General features: G+C 28.7%; 2 protein-coding genes across 4 annotated transcripts; one reads left to right on the forward strand and one right to left on the reverse strand.

Moving 5' to 3' along the window:
* Positions 1 to 883: 883 nt before the first annotated feature.
* On the reverse strand, positions 884 to 5,083 carry LOC132950189 (zinc finger protein 616-like). 2 transcript variants are annotated; one of them, XM_061021467.1, is made up of 2 exons: positions 4,392 to 5,083; positions 884 to 3,162 (listed from the first exon to the last, which is right to left on the reverse strand). In XM_061021467.1, exon 2 carries the CDS (start codon positions 3,156 to 3,158, stop codon positions 2,301 to 2,303), a length of 858 nt encoding a protein of 285 aa, XP_060877450.1. In that variant the 5' UTR covers positions 3,159 to 3,162; positions 4,392 to 5,083; the 3' UTR covers positions 884 to 2,300. The 2 variants fall into 2 exon arrangements, with proteins under 2 accessions (XP_060877450.1, XP_060877451.1); XM_061021468.1 differs by lacking the exon at positions 4,392 to 5,083 and adding an exon at positions 4,085 to 4,302.
* Positions 5,084 to 5,253: 170 nt separating this feature from the next.
* LOC132950188 (probable glutamine--tRNA ligase) lies at positions 5,254 to 10,560 on the forward strand. Of its 2 annotated transcripts, XM_061021466.1 has the most exons (4): positions 5,254 to 5,605; positions 7,877 to 8,043; positions 8,121 to 8,992; positions 9,054 to 10,560. In XM_061021466.1, the coding sequence occupies exons 1-4, from the start codon at positions 5,533 to 5,535 to the stop codon at positions 10,471 to 10,473; spliced, it is 2,532 nt and encodes an 843-aa protein (XP_060877449.1). In that variant the 5' UTR covers positions 5,254 to 5,532; the 3' UTR covers positions 10,474 to 10,560. The 2 variants fall into 2 exon arrangements, with proteins under 2 accessions (XP_060877449.1, XP_060877448.1); XM_061021465.1 differs by lacking the exon at positions 5,254 to 5,605 and having other exon boundaries at positions 7,909 to 8,047.
* Positions 10,561 to 16,087: the final 5,527 nt, after the last annotated feature.

Here is a 16,087-nt window from a genome sequence, read left to right on the forward strand (position 1 = left end):
CTATAGGTAATAGGTATACCTACGTAAATATTATTAATATTGTGTTTTAACCGGTTTTTCTTGCCACACAGCCCCCTAGTCCCGTATTAAAACCTTTTACAATCTTCATTTCCAAAAATAAAAAATCCATCAACAATATTAAGTTTGATTTTTGTTGGGAGGGGGATCAATGTTGTCCCTTCAACAAAAAAATACTTATGACTAAGTCAAATGTAGACTTTAGTCAAATGGGAATATAAGCTGAATATGAAAAAAATAACAAGTTGATATTGAGTACCACATAGTTCACGAAAATCTATAATATTTACATAGGTATAGTGATGATAAAAATTAAGTAGATACACATTCAATTATAAAGTATTATAATGTACCTATAGACAGTTTACGAGTTGAGAAAAAATTGTAACAGAACAAATCTAATGGAAAGAGAAAAAAAAACAACACACGAACATAATATGAAAATTTAACATAAAATATTGGTATCATAAGATCTATTAGTAATATTGGTATCTAATATCTATTAATAATAAAAATTAGGTCGTTATATTACATAGAATATTGAGTACACATCACACATGCCTATAAATTAGGTATGAAAATAAACTTAATTGTTGGAACAAATTAAATTGGAAATGCCACAAAAGTAAATTACACAATATAGTACTTTTTTTTTAAATCACTAAGGAACTAGACATCATAGTTATATAAACATACAAACACTGTAAATAAAATATGATTATTTCTTATAGTAGTTAAATGAAAATGTACATGCACATACATTGTATTTATATATACTTGTAGTTTTCATTCGTCTATAAACTACTAGCACAACATTTTCAAATTTTAAATAAAAACTAACAATAAGTCATACAGAAGACACCAATTAAATACACATAATTTATTATATATTTTTTACCAATCATATCTTAATCAAACGTGACTCACAAGAAGATGTGTAAAATTCTTTTTGATTTCACACATTACGGTCATTTAAACATGGTATGTACTACCAGTAAACAATTAAAGTTTTAATATATTCTTGTGAATAAATACAAAATACAACATGAAAATAAAAACAATACAAATTATTTACTCATTAACTTTTAGCTAACAGCAATCCTAAAGTACTAAACAATCATAATATTACAGCTAATAGTAAGAGTAAATATTTTATTTTGTTTAGAGTTACTTTCAAAAAGAAATTAATGGTATATTCATTGGTAAGAAAAAATAAAATACAATGCCTCAAATAATTAATAAAACTTTTTTTTATAATATTTGATTATTAAAAAGCAATATCATTTTTAAATCTGAATACAATTTTTTTTTATATAAAATAAATGAATAAATATTTCATATCATTATGTCAAACAATTTAAGTTTTCAAAGTTTGGTTACAATATTATAATGTGTATATTTTAGTGATATACATAAAATATATTATATAGAATACGTCAGAAAATACACAATAAATAGTACAATATAATTTCAATAGACATTTTGTCTTGGAATGGTTACAAACGTATTACAATAAAAAAGATATACAATCTATACTAAAATCATTACATTATTTTTCTAGAAGTTTATATAATTACAAAAAATTGTCTGTCTAATATGATTCTTAGCAATACTATTTGTTTAAAATCTGATTATACTGAAGAACAAAAGTTTAGTCTCTGAATTAAACATAAAATACACTTAAATACAATTTATAATACACGTTAAAATAAAATAAATAATAAACATTTAAATAAACTATGGTTTTGTACGATTTATGTTTTCACTATATACATAATATAAATGGACTTAAATTAATATATTGGAACATTATTTTCTAGTTACTTGGATACATACTGGATTTATACATTATTTATGAGACATACATTTGTTATACAATATATATTTTTTTTATAAATAAATGAGTGTGGAAAATCAATAATAAATACTAAGAAAACAGTTATAAATATTTTATGGTCACAATGGAAATCGAGAGTTTTTAGCTTGGTAAATTATTTTCCCCAATTAACAGCAAAAATTTGTGTGTACAGATTTTATATTATCCAGTATTGTTTTACAAGAATTGTAATAAAGGAAAATTATGAGATAATAATTGAAATATTAATAAAATTACCAAAACATTAGTTCAAAAAGCCATTATTATACATAATATATTTAAAAAATAATGCTTTTTAGTTTCCAAAAACAAAAATTCACAAAAAATAAAAATTATAACGGCTTTAGTGCATAATGGAGAATTTTGTGGCAATAATAAGTTAGTTGAAATGGTAAAAACTTACAAACTATTCATGTATTTTAACATGAGCATCAAAGTTATATTTGCGCATAAATATTTTTCCACATATGTCACAGCTATACGATGCTTTTTTAACGTAATTGTGCACCAACATGTGTAGATCAAGGTTACTTTTGCTCAAAAACGACTTATTACACAGCGAACAGGTGAATGGTTTATCTCCTGTATAAGATACATTCATTTCATGTGTTCTTTTGTGGACAACAAGATAAGAATTTAATTTAAAAGTTCGGCCACAAACATCACATGAATGCAGTGTTCCGTTTTCATGTCCTGATACATGTTCTTTTAGTTTTGACTTGTTTGAAAATTTTTTAGTGCAAATGTGGCATGTATATGATATACGACGCCCAGCATTTTGTTTTTTGTGAGCCGCTATGTGGCTGACAATTTGAGTTCGAAGTTTATACACTTTGCCACAAAGTGAACATTCAAAACGATTATCTGCGCCACAGTGTATGGCTATATGTTTTTCTAGTCGAGTTGCTTGTTCAAATGTTTTATTACATATGGCACAACGATGTACTTTATGTTCAGTGTGCATTCGCATGTGTTGTTTTAATTGTAAAGGCGTTTTCACTTTGTACAGGCAAAGCTGACAAACCATCCATTCAGACTGACCATTTGACTGTGGAATATCTGTATCTTCTGGGATATCTTCATCACAATTAGGAAAACTGGAGTCTTTGCACTGGTTTTTATGTGTTTCAGAGCAGGAAGAAGAACAAGAACTGGTACAAGAACTACTTGATTCACCATCAGAATCGGACGACGAAGAAGAAGAAGAACCAGAGTTATTTAAATCATCAGCAGGAGGACTTTCAGCAGTCACATCGCCCATCATAACACTGAAAACATTTAAAATAATTTAACCAAAAATATAAAAAACTGAAAACATTTATTAAATATTTTTGACTAGCTAATTTTAATTTAAATAAAATTGATATATATACACATATATACTGTGTGTCCGCCAAAATTGGGTACACTATATAACTCAGGTACCTACATTACTCGGCACCCTAAACATATCTAAAATGTTGACTGTGGGAGATTGATGATCCAATAGACTAGTTTGATGTTCCGCAAACAGAATTCAAAAATATTATTATACGGTATTGAGTAATTTTGGGTAATTAATACAGTGTACCCTATTTTCGCAGACACAGCATAATATATTAAAGTAATTTTAGAATTTAAAAGAAGAATGAGAATAAAATAAAATTTTTATAGCAATCATCACATTTTATAAAATATTGAATTTGGATGACTGTATAATTCTATTTATAAAAAAATATATTATATAGACTCAAAAATGGGCTATTACAGTGCTTGCAAGAATTTAAGATATACCTGCATCTTAAAATGCGCTAGTTACTAATAAGTAATATGTAACCATCTCTATATAACCCTTGTAAGATAATTTCTCATAGGATTTGATGTAAAAAATCACTCTTCCTATTTAAAAACGCCCTTAAGGTAGCACTCATCATATCTAGGCTTGTAGTTAAATTTGAAATTGACTACAGTTCCTTTGAAAGTTCTTGGTAGATAGAATAGGTACTATAGATGTTTTATTTTAGAATGTTAAGTTTAATAACTTCAAAAACTTCATTGATATGCTTATATAAATTTGCTTGGTAGTTATTAAATTATAAAATTATATTGAAGTACAAAAAAAATATCTATTGGTTTATAAATATAATTCTCCAAATATTATAGGAAATTATTTAAAAAAAATACATGGTATCAATTAATGCAATAACTTACAATGCCTACTATTGTTTAAGATGGACAGTGATTAAAGCGGGTATAGTGAGAATGTAATAACTTTAAGTCTGTTAACATCAAAACAATATTTTATACATAAAAATAAAGATATTAAGTACTAGGTATTATAGAAAAGAGTCCAGTGAAATGATAAGGGAATGATTTTATAGTTCTACAGTATAATCATGAATTACAATTTAGCAAACATTTACACAACATATTTATGGATAGATAGCTTATAACTAGGTAAATACAAGGTTATTATAAGAATCTATGAAATATATAATATTTAATTAAATTCACTTACTCCAAAGCTCAAATGTGTATCGGTAACTGGTTTAATTTATTACGCGTAAAACTTAACTAATCACTTACAATTATGAATTTATTTATATAATTACGGTACTGATATAGTAAACAAAGCATTAATTACGTTTGGAATAAATTTAATACAATATACAATTATTATTATTATATTTTGTTATAAGTAAGTTGAATAAAATAAAAATATAATATAATATAATATTGTTGTTGATATGGGCGATTCGTCAAAGTTGGGAACGTATCCGTTTCGTTTGTTTATCTCCGCACGATTGGTCGAGTGATAAACGCGGTGAGTCGGTGCGCGAATGCCTTGATCCTTAAATTAATGATTAATTAATAACTATGGTAAAAAATCAGCATTTTAAAATTCGTCAAAGCGCCGTCAGTCCATCGTTTAAACGGCAACAATGTTTAAAATTTTAAATAAACACTCAACACATAAAATATTATTATCAGATTTTTAATATGGCCCTTTTAAGTTGTATTCATGTACTAAAGTACCAAAGTACTAAGTAGTAAAGTTAGCAATGTTTGTCTGCCACAAAAATATAGATATATGATCGACCCACCACACACCGAACATCGCATTAAAGCGATAACATTATTATAGTATTTTTATTATTGTTGTTGGTGTTGGATAGAAAATAGGTACAATATTTAAATATATATAATATCACGGTCTTAGATTATAATATTACAAATTTATATCGTGATAAAAGAATAATATGTGTAGTAGTGTATTTGTTGGGGTGTGTGTAGTGTGTGCGCTTAGAAGTTCGTTGCTACCTTCATACAAGTGCCCACCGCCCACGCCGCCGAGTGCGGCAGGCGGCAGGGCGAAGATCAACACCGTGAACACTGAACACGACCGTCTTCAGCCTGCCGCAGCAGCTGCAGCATTGCAGGCTGTCGGTGTCCGGTGATCCGACCGCGTATCACTATATTATTATCAGAAACGGAAGAAGAGTTCCGACGAAAGTGAGAACCGTTTTCGCGTACGTTTACAACAATCATCGACGTCTGTGCCCTGTGGTGATAATAGTCCACATGACCACTTCGGCACTTCCCCGTTCCCGTTTTCCACAAGGCCTTTCAGTAATTCAGTCGTTTTCTGCAAACCTTTTATGGACGACCGTGAGCAGATCGCAGCCAGTTTTTTGAGAGAACGATTCCTCAGTGTAATCTCAAAACTCGAAGGCAAGTACTTTTTCATTTTTTATCACGATCGACTTAGGTATCGTTCATTGCGTTTACAGCGTTTGGTATATTCCACATGATAGAAATAAGTTATTTCTATCGTGGTATGTTCTGTTATAAAAACAAATTATTAAATAATTTTTCATAGTACCTAGTTGTATAATTGTAGTCTGTAGAATTTGAAGTTATTGACATATATACCCTAGTAGATAATTATTTATTACATATAATAACAGAATTTTCTGGCATGGATTGTTATATTTACCTGCCTATTGGATTTAAAATTATTCAATGCTGCTAAAGATGTATTTTAGTAGTATTTTAATTTAATGAAGGTTTTTGATCTTCATAGTTTCTTAGAGCTTAGGACATCCTGCTTGGAAAAGTTCTTAAATACAGAATACTCAACATTAAATTCAACTTCTGTTGTAAATATAAATTTTATACTTATGCCTAAATGAAATAACTAGTGTTATATTTTCATGATATCTATTTACATATTGTCTAGACTAATGTGTATGTTATCTAGCTATGATTATTTAACAACTAGGGTATTGTTATAAATAATAACTAGGTTATTTACTTTATATATATATATATATATATATATATATATATATGTTATCGTATATTAGGGTATTACAAAGGTATTTCATCCTTTTTTTTTTATCAAAGGTAGATAGCTTCTCCATGGCATGTTGTGAATTTTTCAGTGGTGGAAGCACTAAGCAATCACTAAAAATAGTACCTACCTACTTCCATTTTTTTTTATTAAAGATTCAATCAGGTAGGTCTCCTACAAAGAAGTTTGCTTGACTAGTTGACTCACAGCTCCTTTCACAATACAAGTATCATTAAATATTAAAACATATTATATAAGTACTCGGCACTCGCATATATATTATACAATATTGTAATAGTTTATTGAAAAAAATAATAAATATAAAAGATAAAACAACATAATATAATCATAATATTATTATTATTTATTGTCGCAACTCCGTATCGTGTACACATTTCAAAAGTTACGTCGGTATGCTTACACCCCACCACCACTTTTCCAACATAAAAACTATGATACCTAACTATAGTCAATACAATAACCACACTTAAAATTAGGAAAGGGAATTCAAATCACTTTCACAGTACACACTCGCTCACATAAATTTTTTCATTGTCAATGGTGGCTCTGCATATGTAATGTGAGGTCCGCACATCCAGTGTAACTGAACGTTGTACATTAACTGTATCTATTAACGTCCCGAAAGTAGAGTATGAAATCAACAATTTTATTTTTAGTACAACAATTTAATAATAATACAGATGTACCTATCATTAATAAAAGTTGTTTAGTTATATTTAAACATTATTTAAATATTTGTTTGGTTTATTAGAGCTCTTTTTATGTGTCAAACTGTAATTAAATGTTGATTTAAAAAATACCTATTAGAGTAAATCTACCAAGTAAAGCACTTATATGCCACTGAGCTTTAATAAAATAACCTACGGGTCTTAAGTAATAAGTAAAATAGGTTATAAGTAAAGACTGGATTTATATTCTCTTAAAATACCTTAAATATGATGCTAATATTCTCGAAAAAACCTTAAAATATTCTCATTATATTCTCTCAAAAATTTAAAAAATATGCAAAATATACAAAAAAAAAGCAAAAATATGTAAAAATAATTAATAAACATCATTATATTTACTTTAATATGCATTTAAAATTTTTTTTTTTCAATTTTATATTAATAGTGAGTTAATTATTAGGTATTTAAAGTTTCGTATTCTAATGGAATATTATTGCACTTTAGTAAGAGTTGGAAATGATAAAATAAAAAATTGTAAATGTTCAAAAAAATTTTTTCTGGGTACCGTAATATTAAAATTAAAAATAAATACAAATTTTTTCTCACAATTTACGAAATATTCCAAAATATGCTAAATGAGTTAAATATTCTCTAACCCATAAAATATTCTCAAATATGTAAAAAAAACTTTTTTCTATGCATTCAGAATTGAACAAATCATCCACATTTTTTAATCTCATAAGACTGTATAGACCCAGTAACGATATGTAAAAACATATAAATCCGGTCTTTAGTTATAAGTTATAACTAATTTGTACCTAGGTATGGTTAGGTTAGTTAATATTGATTTATTTAGATAAATATTTGTTTCATTTTAATAAAAGTTTGGAACATATTATATCAACTTAAAGTTTTTGTACAAATTTAATAGTATTAATATATGTCATTATAATGTTTTAGGTAAACCTTGCACTGCCATCTTATATGATAACTCTAAAGTGAAAGCTACATTTATTGCAACTACTGGAGCCTACAACCATATTGCTGTTGAAGATTTACATACTCCAATAGGAACTGTTTCAAGTGCTCTGATCAGAACAAAAGATATTCAAAGTCTTGAAATAGATATTGGTAAAAATAATTTATAAATATTTTTTTTTATTATTGTTTAAAAAAAATTTATGTTTTCTTATATTTTTTTCAGATATTGAAAATGTCTGATTTGGAATTGTTTGTCTCTATTGGCCTTTCTGAAGCAAAAGCTAAAGAAACTATTAAAAATAAAAATTTGACTTCCAACTTAAAAAAAGTCATTGATGAATTTCCAAAAACAGATCAACCGTTAACTAATTATGGTACTTTATTGTACCACCTAGCTTCCAAGTTAAAAAGCCAAGACTTTAAGTATGTAAGTCTCATTGACTCATATATATTTGAATACAAATTGGATACAACCCAAAGAATCGATTGTAGTTTGGAGTATTTACGCTCATTAATATCTGAAAAAATAGATTTACTTGAGTTGGATAAAGCATGCGGAGTTGGCATTGTTATTACTATAGACAAAATAAAGCAAACAGTTGATGAAATTATATCTCAAAACAAGAATGAATTAATAGAAAAAAGATATAAGTTTAACACTGGTGGTTTAATGCAAGAAGTCAGAAAACAACTGGTGTGGGCTGATGGAAAAGCAATAAAAAATATAGTTGACAGTCAAATTTTGGAAATTTTAGGTGCTAAAACTGAAGCTGATTTAGCACCTGTTCAAAAACAGAAAAAAGTCAAAGAAATCAAACTCATAGAAAAAAAGCCTCTTGCTTATGAACCACTGTCCATTGAAGAGTTAATGAGTAAAGTGGACTTTCATAAGCCTGGAGAAAATTTTAAAACTGATGGTTATGTTGTTACTATGAATACAGAAAAATTATTATCACAACATTTAAAAGAAACTGGTGGCAAAGTTATTACTAGATTCCCTCCAGAACCTAATGGAATTTTACACATTGGTCATGCCAAGGCTATCAATATAAATTTTGGATTTGCTAAAGCTTCTAATGGAGAATGTATTCTCAGGTAAAGATTTAAAAATAATATTACTAATAAAGTGTTTAACTCATGTTTTATGTACTTCTAGGTATGATGATACAAATCCAGAAAAAGAAGAAGAAAAATATTTTACAGGTATCAAAGAAATGGTCGAATGGTTAGGATATAAACCTCACAGAATCACCCATTCTTCAGATTATTTTGATCAACTCTACAATTGGGCTATTGCTTTAACAAAAAAAGGATTGGCTTATGTCTGCCATCAAAAACAACAAGACATGCAAGGATTTAATCCACCACCTTCCCCATGGCGTAATCGTCCAGTAGAAGAAAATCTATCTTTACTTAATGATATGAAAAATGGAATTTTCGACGAAGGAGAAGCTACATTGAGAATGAAAGTCACTCTTGAAGAAGGCAAACAAGATCCAGTTGCTTATCGTATCAAATTTTTGCCACACCATCGTACTAAAGACAAATGGTGTATATATCCTACGTATGATTATACCCATTGTCTTTGTGATTCCATTGAAAATATTACACATTCTCTTTGCACTAAAGAATTTCAAAATCGAAGATCTACTTATTATTGGCTGTGCAATTCCCTCGATCTTTATTGCCCTGTACAATGGGAATATGGTAGACTTAATATGAACTATACGGTTGTATCAAAAAGAAAAATTGGTAAATTAATTGAAAATAAAATTGTTAACGATTGGGACGACCCGAGGTTGTTTACATTATCTGCATTGCGGCGTAGGGGCTTTCCTGCAAAATCTATAAACTCATTTTGTGCTCGTATGGGTGTAACTGGAGCTCAAGCTATTGTTGATCCACAAATGCTCGAATCTGAAGTTCAAGATTACCTAAATCTTACAGCATCTAGAACTATGGTTGCCCTAGAGCCTTTGAAAATAATAATTACCAACTTTGATGAATTAAATAAACCATGTTCATTAAGTGTTCCTGATTTTCCTAGTGATCCAGACAAAGGTTGGCACGATGTCAAGTTCTCATCAGTGTTGTACATTGAATCCAGTGATTTTAGTCAAAATGCGGATAAAGATTATCGCCGCCTAACTATTGACCAAACTGTTGGTTTGAGATATGCAGGAATTGTGATCAAAGTGATAAAGGTGATAACTGCTGGTACAAAAATAGAAGAAATTCATGTTCAAGCAACAGACGTTAAAACTGCACCAAAACCAAAAGCATTTATACATTGGGTTTCAAATCCTCACGAAATTGAAGTCAGATTGTATGATCGATTATTTATGCATAAAAATCCAGAAGACACTAATCAAGTGCCAAACGGTTATCTTAGTGATATTAATTCAGATTCATTGAAAATAGTCAATGCTTATGCTGATGAACACATATTAAAATCACCGGTGTTAAAGAATTATCAGTTTGAAAGATTAGGGTATTTTTGTGTGGATTTGGATTCTAATGATACTAAATTAGTGTTTAATAGAACAATTACATTAAAAGATGGTTCATCAAAATAAAGATTTTATTGTAAAAATACATATTTATGTTTGATTATCATTTATGTTATGTTTAAATATTCAATAAAACTGCGGTATTAATATTTAGTAATGACTTGATTGACAACTCTTAAATAAAAAAAATTATTTACAAGATGTTTCTACAGTGAATGTCAATACTATGAATAACTTACTCGGTAGAGTGGACCCAAAAAAGAATTCCTATATTTAATACAAAGGTTTTTATGTTTATTCTTAAAATAATGACAAAATTTAAATATAAATATTCTATGGTGTTCCATGCAAAGTCCACATGTAAATTGATGTCACTTTATTTTTGGAAAATTATTGGTTGGAACTGTATTCTAAAAAATACTTAGGCTTCCAATTTTTCCATAGGACGCCTTACATTCATTTTCGGGCATTTTGAAAATATTGAAGTACCTACAACCGTACAGGCATGTCGAACCATGCGGCCCAGGATTAGGAAAGGAAATAATTAACTTTCGAGTGAATGAATATATTTAGTATGCATAATTTATGTTATTTTATACATTATAAAATATAGACGTCATGCAACTAGTTGATTCTGGTAGGCGTTTCCTATGGTTTAACTATTCTTAAACTACACAAATTGTCGACACATTAATTGGATAGTTTTGAACAAACCAAAATAATAAGGTCTAAAATTATATCCAATTATAATAACTATCTTTAATTTTATTTTGGTAACCAATGGCAACCATATACAAACAAAAAAAAATATTTGTTTTCCGTAACCTAACAGATCCCTGTTAAGCCCTTCTTTAAAATGTAAAATTTAAAAGCGTTGAGGTGCATATTACCTACCAAATTTCAGGATCATGAGTGGAGTGCTGGACAGTTATTATAATTGTAGTTATATTACCATTACTTAATAGTTATTACTGCTTACTTATTAGCATTGGCGCAAATAGAGGGGGACTTAGTCCCCCAAATTTCGGTCAAGTCCCCCCAGTTCAAAATCTAGTAAATAGTACTAATTTTTATATTCTGTGGTTATGTTCTGTAGGCTTGAGCCCCCCCCCCCAAAAAAAAAAAAAAATGTAGTCAATTTGCGCCTATGCGTATTGATCTTTATGGAGTGGCTTTATAATGCATTTTTAAAAAGTACCTAACATTAATATTTAATTGTAACGCTCTACTTTTTGAATGAATAATTGAATAATGTCGGGTAACGCAAATGTAATTTAAATAAAAATATTTAATGCAACGAGTACGTTGCATTAATGCTACGGGTACGGAGTAGGTACTTACCTATGTAATCTAATTTTATTACTATTGAAAAGTAATTTACGCAGCACTGGTATCTAATACAAACATTACAAAGTGCATTTGTATTTTTTTATTTAATTATGTTTTTACAATCGTCAATCAACTATTCAAGTATAAGCTCAACTGCAGAGTTACCCACAGATTGATACTCCTCCAGTCCTCCATACAGCTTATAAGCGTCTTTCCTATTTGTATGCTTATCGTTAGTCGTTACACCTTGTTATAAATTATGATCATGCCACAGCCACGCTAGATAAAGCATCTTATTCGATATGTGTTGAGTGTTGAGCTATCTAATCTGTTATTTCTAAAATATGGAAACTGTGAATGTTAATATATTATAATGTTGCTTCGGTCAGTAAAATATATTTTCGTAATGAGGATCATTACAGTACTATATAATAATTTAAATGGAATATGAATACTAAAACTTTAAATACTAAAAAAAAATTATCAACTTCATTTAATGTTTTAATTAAATATGAAATATAGGTATTTTGTTAATATTTTCGTAGTACCTATTTTAAATTATTTAAAATCAGTTATCAACAATAAAAATCAATGATAAAATAATAGTTACTAAATAGTAAATACTATAATAGCCTATAGACGGTGCTGTAAAATATTAGAGTAAAATTATTCAAATACTTTTTTCCGTATTGAATACTTTTTTAAATACTTTTATTTTATAAGTATTTGAACTGTATTTACTTTTTAGATTCTGAGTGAAATAATGCTTTGCTTTTTCAGCTTCAGTATTTTTTCCGGTGGAGAAGTGAATCTAGTTGGTGCATTCGGGTGGTAAAAATTCGGGAGATATCAACAATATTAGGCATTAATTAGTATAGAAAATGATATATGTTCTTAAATTAAAACTGACCGAAGAAATACAAAATTTTGCTGATTTAAAATATAGAAAAAAATGTATATTTTATTAATATGTATTATTAATTATTATTATTAGAGTCAGAAATTATATGCATTTGCATATTTGTTCATAGATGCATATAACATGCATATTCAATGGGTTTTTAGTAAATTAGCTATTTTAATAAATTTAAGATAAATACATTTTAGTAATTTTAAAGGAGAAAAAATCGTTCTCCTAAGTCCTAGAAGTAAATTGTTAAAATATTGTCATGTATGCAATACTTCATGAGACCGGAGCACGTATATAGATAAGATGTTAATAACAATAAATCACATATAGGTACACACGCGTTCCAGCTTGCTTTCAAATTGCTCAACAAATAAGGCAGTAACTCAATTTTACAACTTTTTTTTCATAAGTAATATTTACAGATAATTTAGTTTTTTAAGTTTTCTGAGAGTTTGAGACATTGTGTTTTAAACAATTTGTAATATGAAAAAATGAAGATTATAAAATATTGCATTTTGATTTTCAAAGTATTAAAATTTTAATTATATAAATAATTCCCCGAGCCAAGCCTGGATTAGGGGGGGGGGCACGGTCCCGGGGCCCATAATTATCCCCAAAATATATTTTTTTAACGCGTCCAATAGTTTAAAAAAAAAAAAATTATGTAAGTTGGTAGGTAAATTATTATTGATAATTATGAAATAAAATTTTTCTCAATCTTATATCACGAAAAATGACTATAAATAATGAACTGTTTGCCAACAATTTTGTTTGTTTGTTTTTTTTTTTTGAGCATTTTATATTACTGATTTAATTATTTAAGTATATAAAAAAGTAGTTAGAAGAAAAAAATATATAGCTCTTGTGATTTAGGTATTTCAGTTAAAAGTATTACTGCGTATTATACTAAAATTGAGAGGACCATAGCTAATAACCTAGTGAACCAAAATTGATAATTTTACTGTCAAAATATTCAGAAAAAAAGCTTCACCAGAATCCATAAAAAATATGGTGGTTACCATTTGAAAAAATAAAATCAATTTTATTATTGGTACAACTGCGTGTTGAAAATGTTTTAAAAAAATTGCCTGTTAAAAATAGAAAAACACGTTTTTTTTCGTTTATACGAAATTTCATATCATCGATCCATAATTGTTAAAAAGAAAGCTGCGCACAATGACATAAGATACATCCTGTATATTTTTTGTATACTTAAAAATTTCACAATAATGTAAAGTTGCAGTTAATATGTAATGATACAATAATAATTTTGAAGTTAAAGTTGAAAGGGGGCCCACTAAGTGTATGGTGTGCCGGGGCCCAATTGATCCTTAATCCGGGTTTGCCCGGAGCGTAAAACTATCTTGGGCTCGCCCTGTGTACAGCAGACTCGGCAGAGCAACACCCACTGGCCCACATTTTGTTTAAGTTAATGTCGATAAAATTAAAACACTAATACACTAATTAGTAATCACTAATATTATGCGCTATATTGACGCGGTGTGTCGTGTGTGGATGACACAAATCCGATTTGTATTTTAATTTTTTCGGGCTCAACTTTTATAATTTTATGTATAAATTATAAAATCAGGACACCCCATATTCGTATAAGAAAAAACATTAATTTATTTTCGTCAGTATTTTTAGTGGGGACGGTGTGTCAACGTTGACTCTTTTTAAGTCTCGACGGATGCACGAGATGTATTTAAACGAACTAATAACATTAGGTATATATGTACCGTCCAATGTATAATAATATAATTAATACGGAATGTGTCATTAATCATTATTATCATTATAGCGTATTGCGCATTTGCGTGTAAAATATATTCTACATAATAATTGATATTATGCATTTATGCCATTATTGTTGATTATTGTTGATGCATCGGCCATCGATTATCGATAACGTTGTATTATTTATAAAGAATTTGAACTTTAAGTCGTAAATGTTATTATAATTATTAATTTAATGAACTGTTTAAAATATTAAAGGAATCGCAGGACTAAAGGTCATCGCTGATGAATTTTTAATTGAAACATAATTTATACAATAAAATTGCTATTCGTCCACCAAAAAAAAAAAAATCAAAATCAGGATGGAGTATGAACCAATAGTTGATTTTAAAATGAAATTTAAAGTTGAAGAATCAAGAATGTGCTTTTACTTTTTATGTAGAAATTAAATCCCTCGAAGAACGGTTTGAACAGTTATAATGTATATAACCATTGCGAATTGCGATAATTTTACATTTATGACGCTACAGTGCTACCCCCGCATATTGTATTGTCTCCGTCTTACAAAATATATGTAAAACATAAACGGTATTGGCGAATAGCGGGGGAAAAAACTAAGAAGGTTGGTCGTAACATATAGAGACGAAATTTTCACCACATAAATATAAGGAAGAACTTTAGCCTGTGATTATCGTTTTTATTTTTTCAAAATCGGTTTTACAAAAAGAGTTGATCAAGTTTTAAAAACACAAAAATAGTGGATTTATAGTAACAGTAAGAACTTTTTTCGTACAAGTGGTATCAAAAAATGTAAACGATTATTCACAGATAATGTTCTCGACTATATTGTACATCGATTTGGAGTATTAGCTATCACTATTATATACTGCCCAAGCGGTTCTATCCCACGCAAAACAGTTGCTATATGTTGTACATGTTGGTCATATATTTTAAATTCATGTTATTCCGGTATGAACTATAGCGTGTTTCAAGCATCTCAGCATACACGAGCAGTGGTAGGGCTGACGGTACTTAAAATAATTTTCGGTATCACGGTATTGATTTCAATACCGGTTTGAAACAATATACCGAAAAACCGAACTGTCTCGGTACACCGAAACCGAAATGATTCGGTATACCTAAATACCGATATGGTACGGTTAGGGCTGACGGTATTTTCGGTATACCGGTATTTTAAAATTATTTTACCGATGAGTAACAATAGCGTGTGCGCGAGGAGGCAATAACAATTATACGAAAAAAAATATGCTAATTTTTATCGAATTGATCGAAAACGAATTCACTTAGTGACCTTTACATATTATTATGACGATGATGCTGCCGGCGTACCGCTAATTCAGATGCGATGACATCGTGTGGATTACCTATGTTGGCTTATCTGCAGTATAAATTGCACGCGGTATAAATATAAATAAACATAAGCCAAGTTATAAGACACGTTTGTTGTTGTTTGAACAGATAATGGACCCCACTGAACAGGTTCATCGTGTGGTGGCCCATGAGTTCATAATTTACAATAATATGTATTATATTAATGTAAGTAATATATTTTTATATTAGGTACATAGGTACAGTGTACACTATTGTCTATTATCATTTATAAATTATAGTATATGTATATAATATTTAATATCTACTAATAAGTAATAACTTGTCTAAAGATTGAACTTCCTATCACAGAAT

Source organism: Metopolophium dirhodum, chromosome 8 (assembly GCF_019925205.1).
Source record: "Metopolophium dirhodum isolate CAU chromosome 8, ASM1992520v1, whole genome shotgun sequence".
NCBI classification, from domain to species: Eukaryota; Metazoa; Arthropoda; class Insecta; order Hemiptera; family Aphididae; genus Metopolophium; species Metopolophium dirhodum.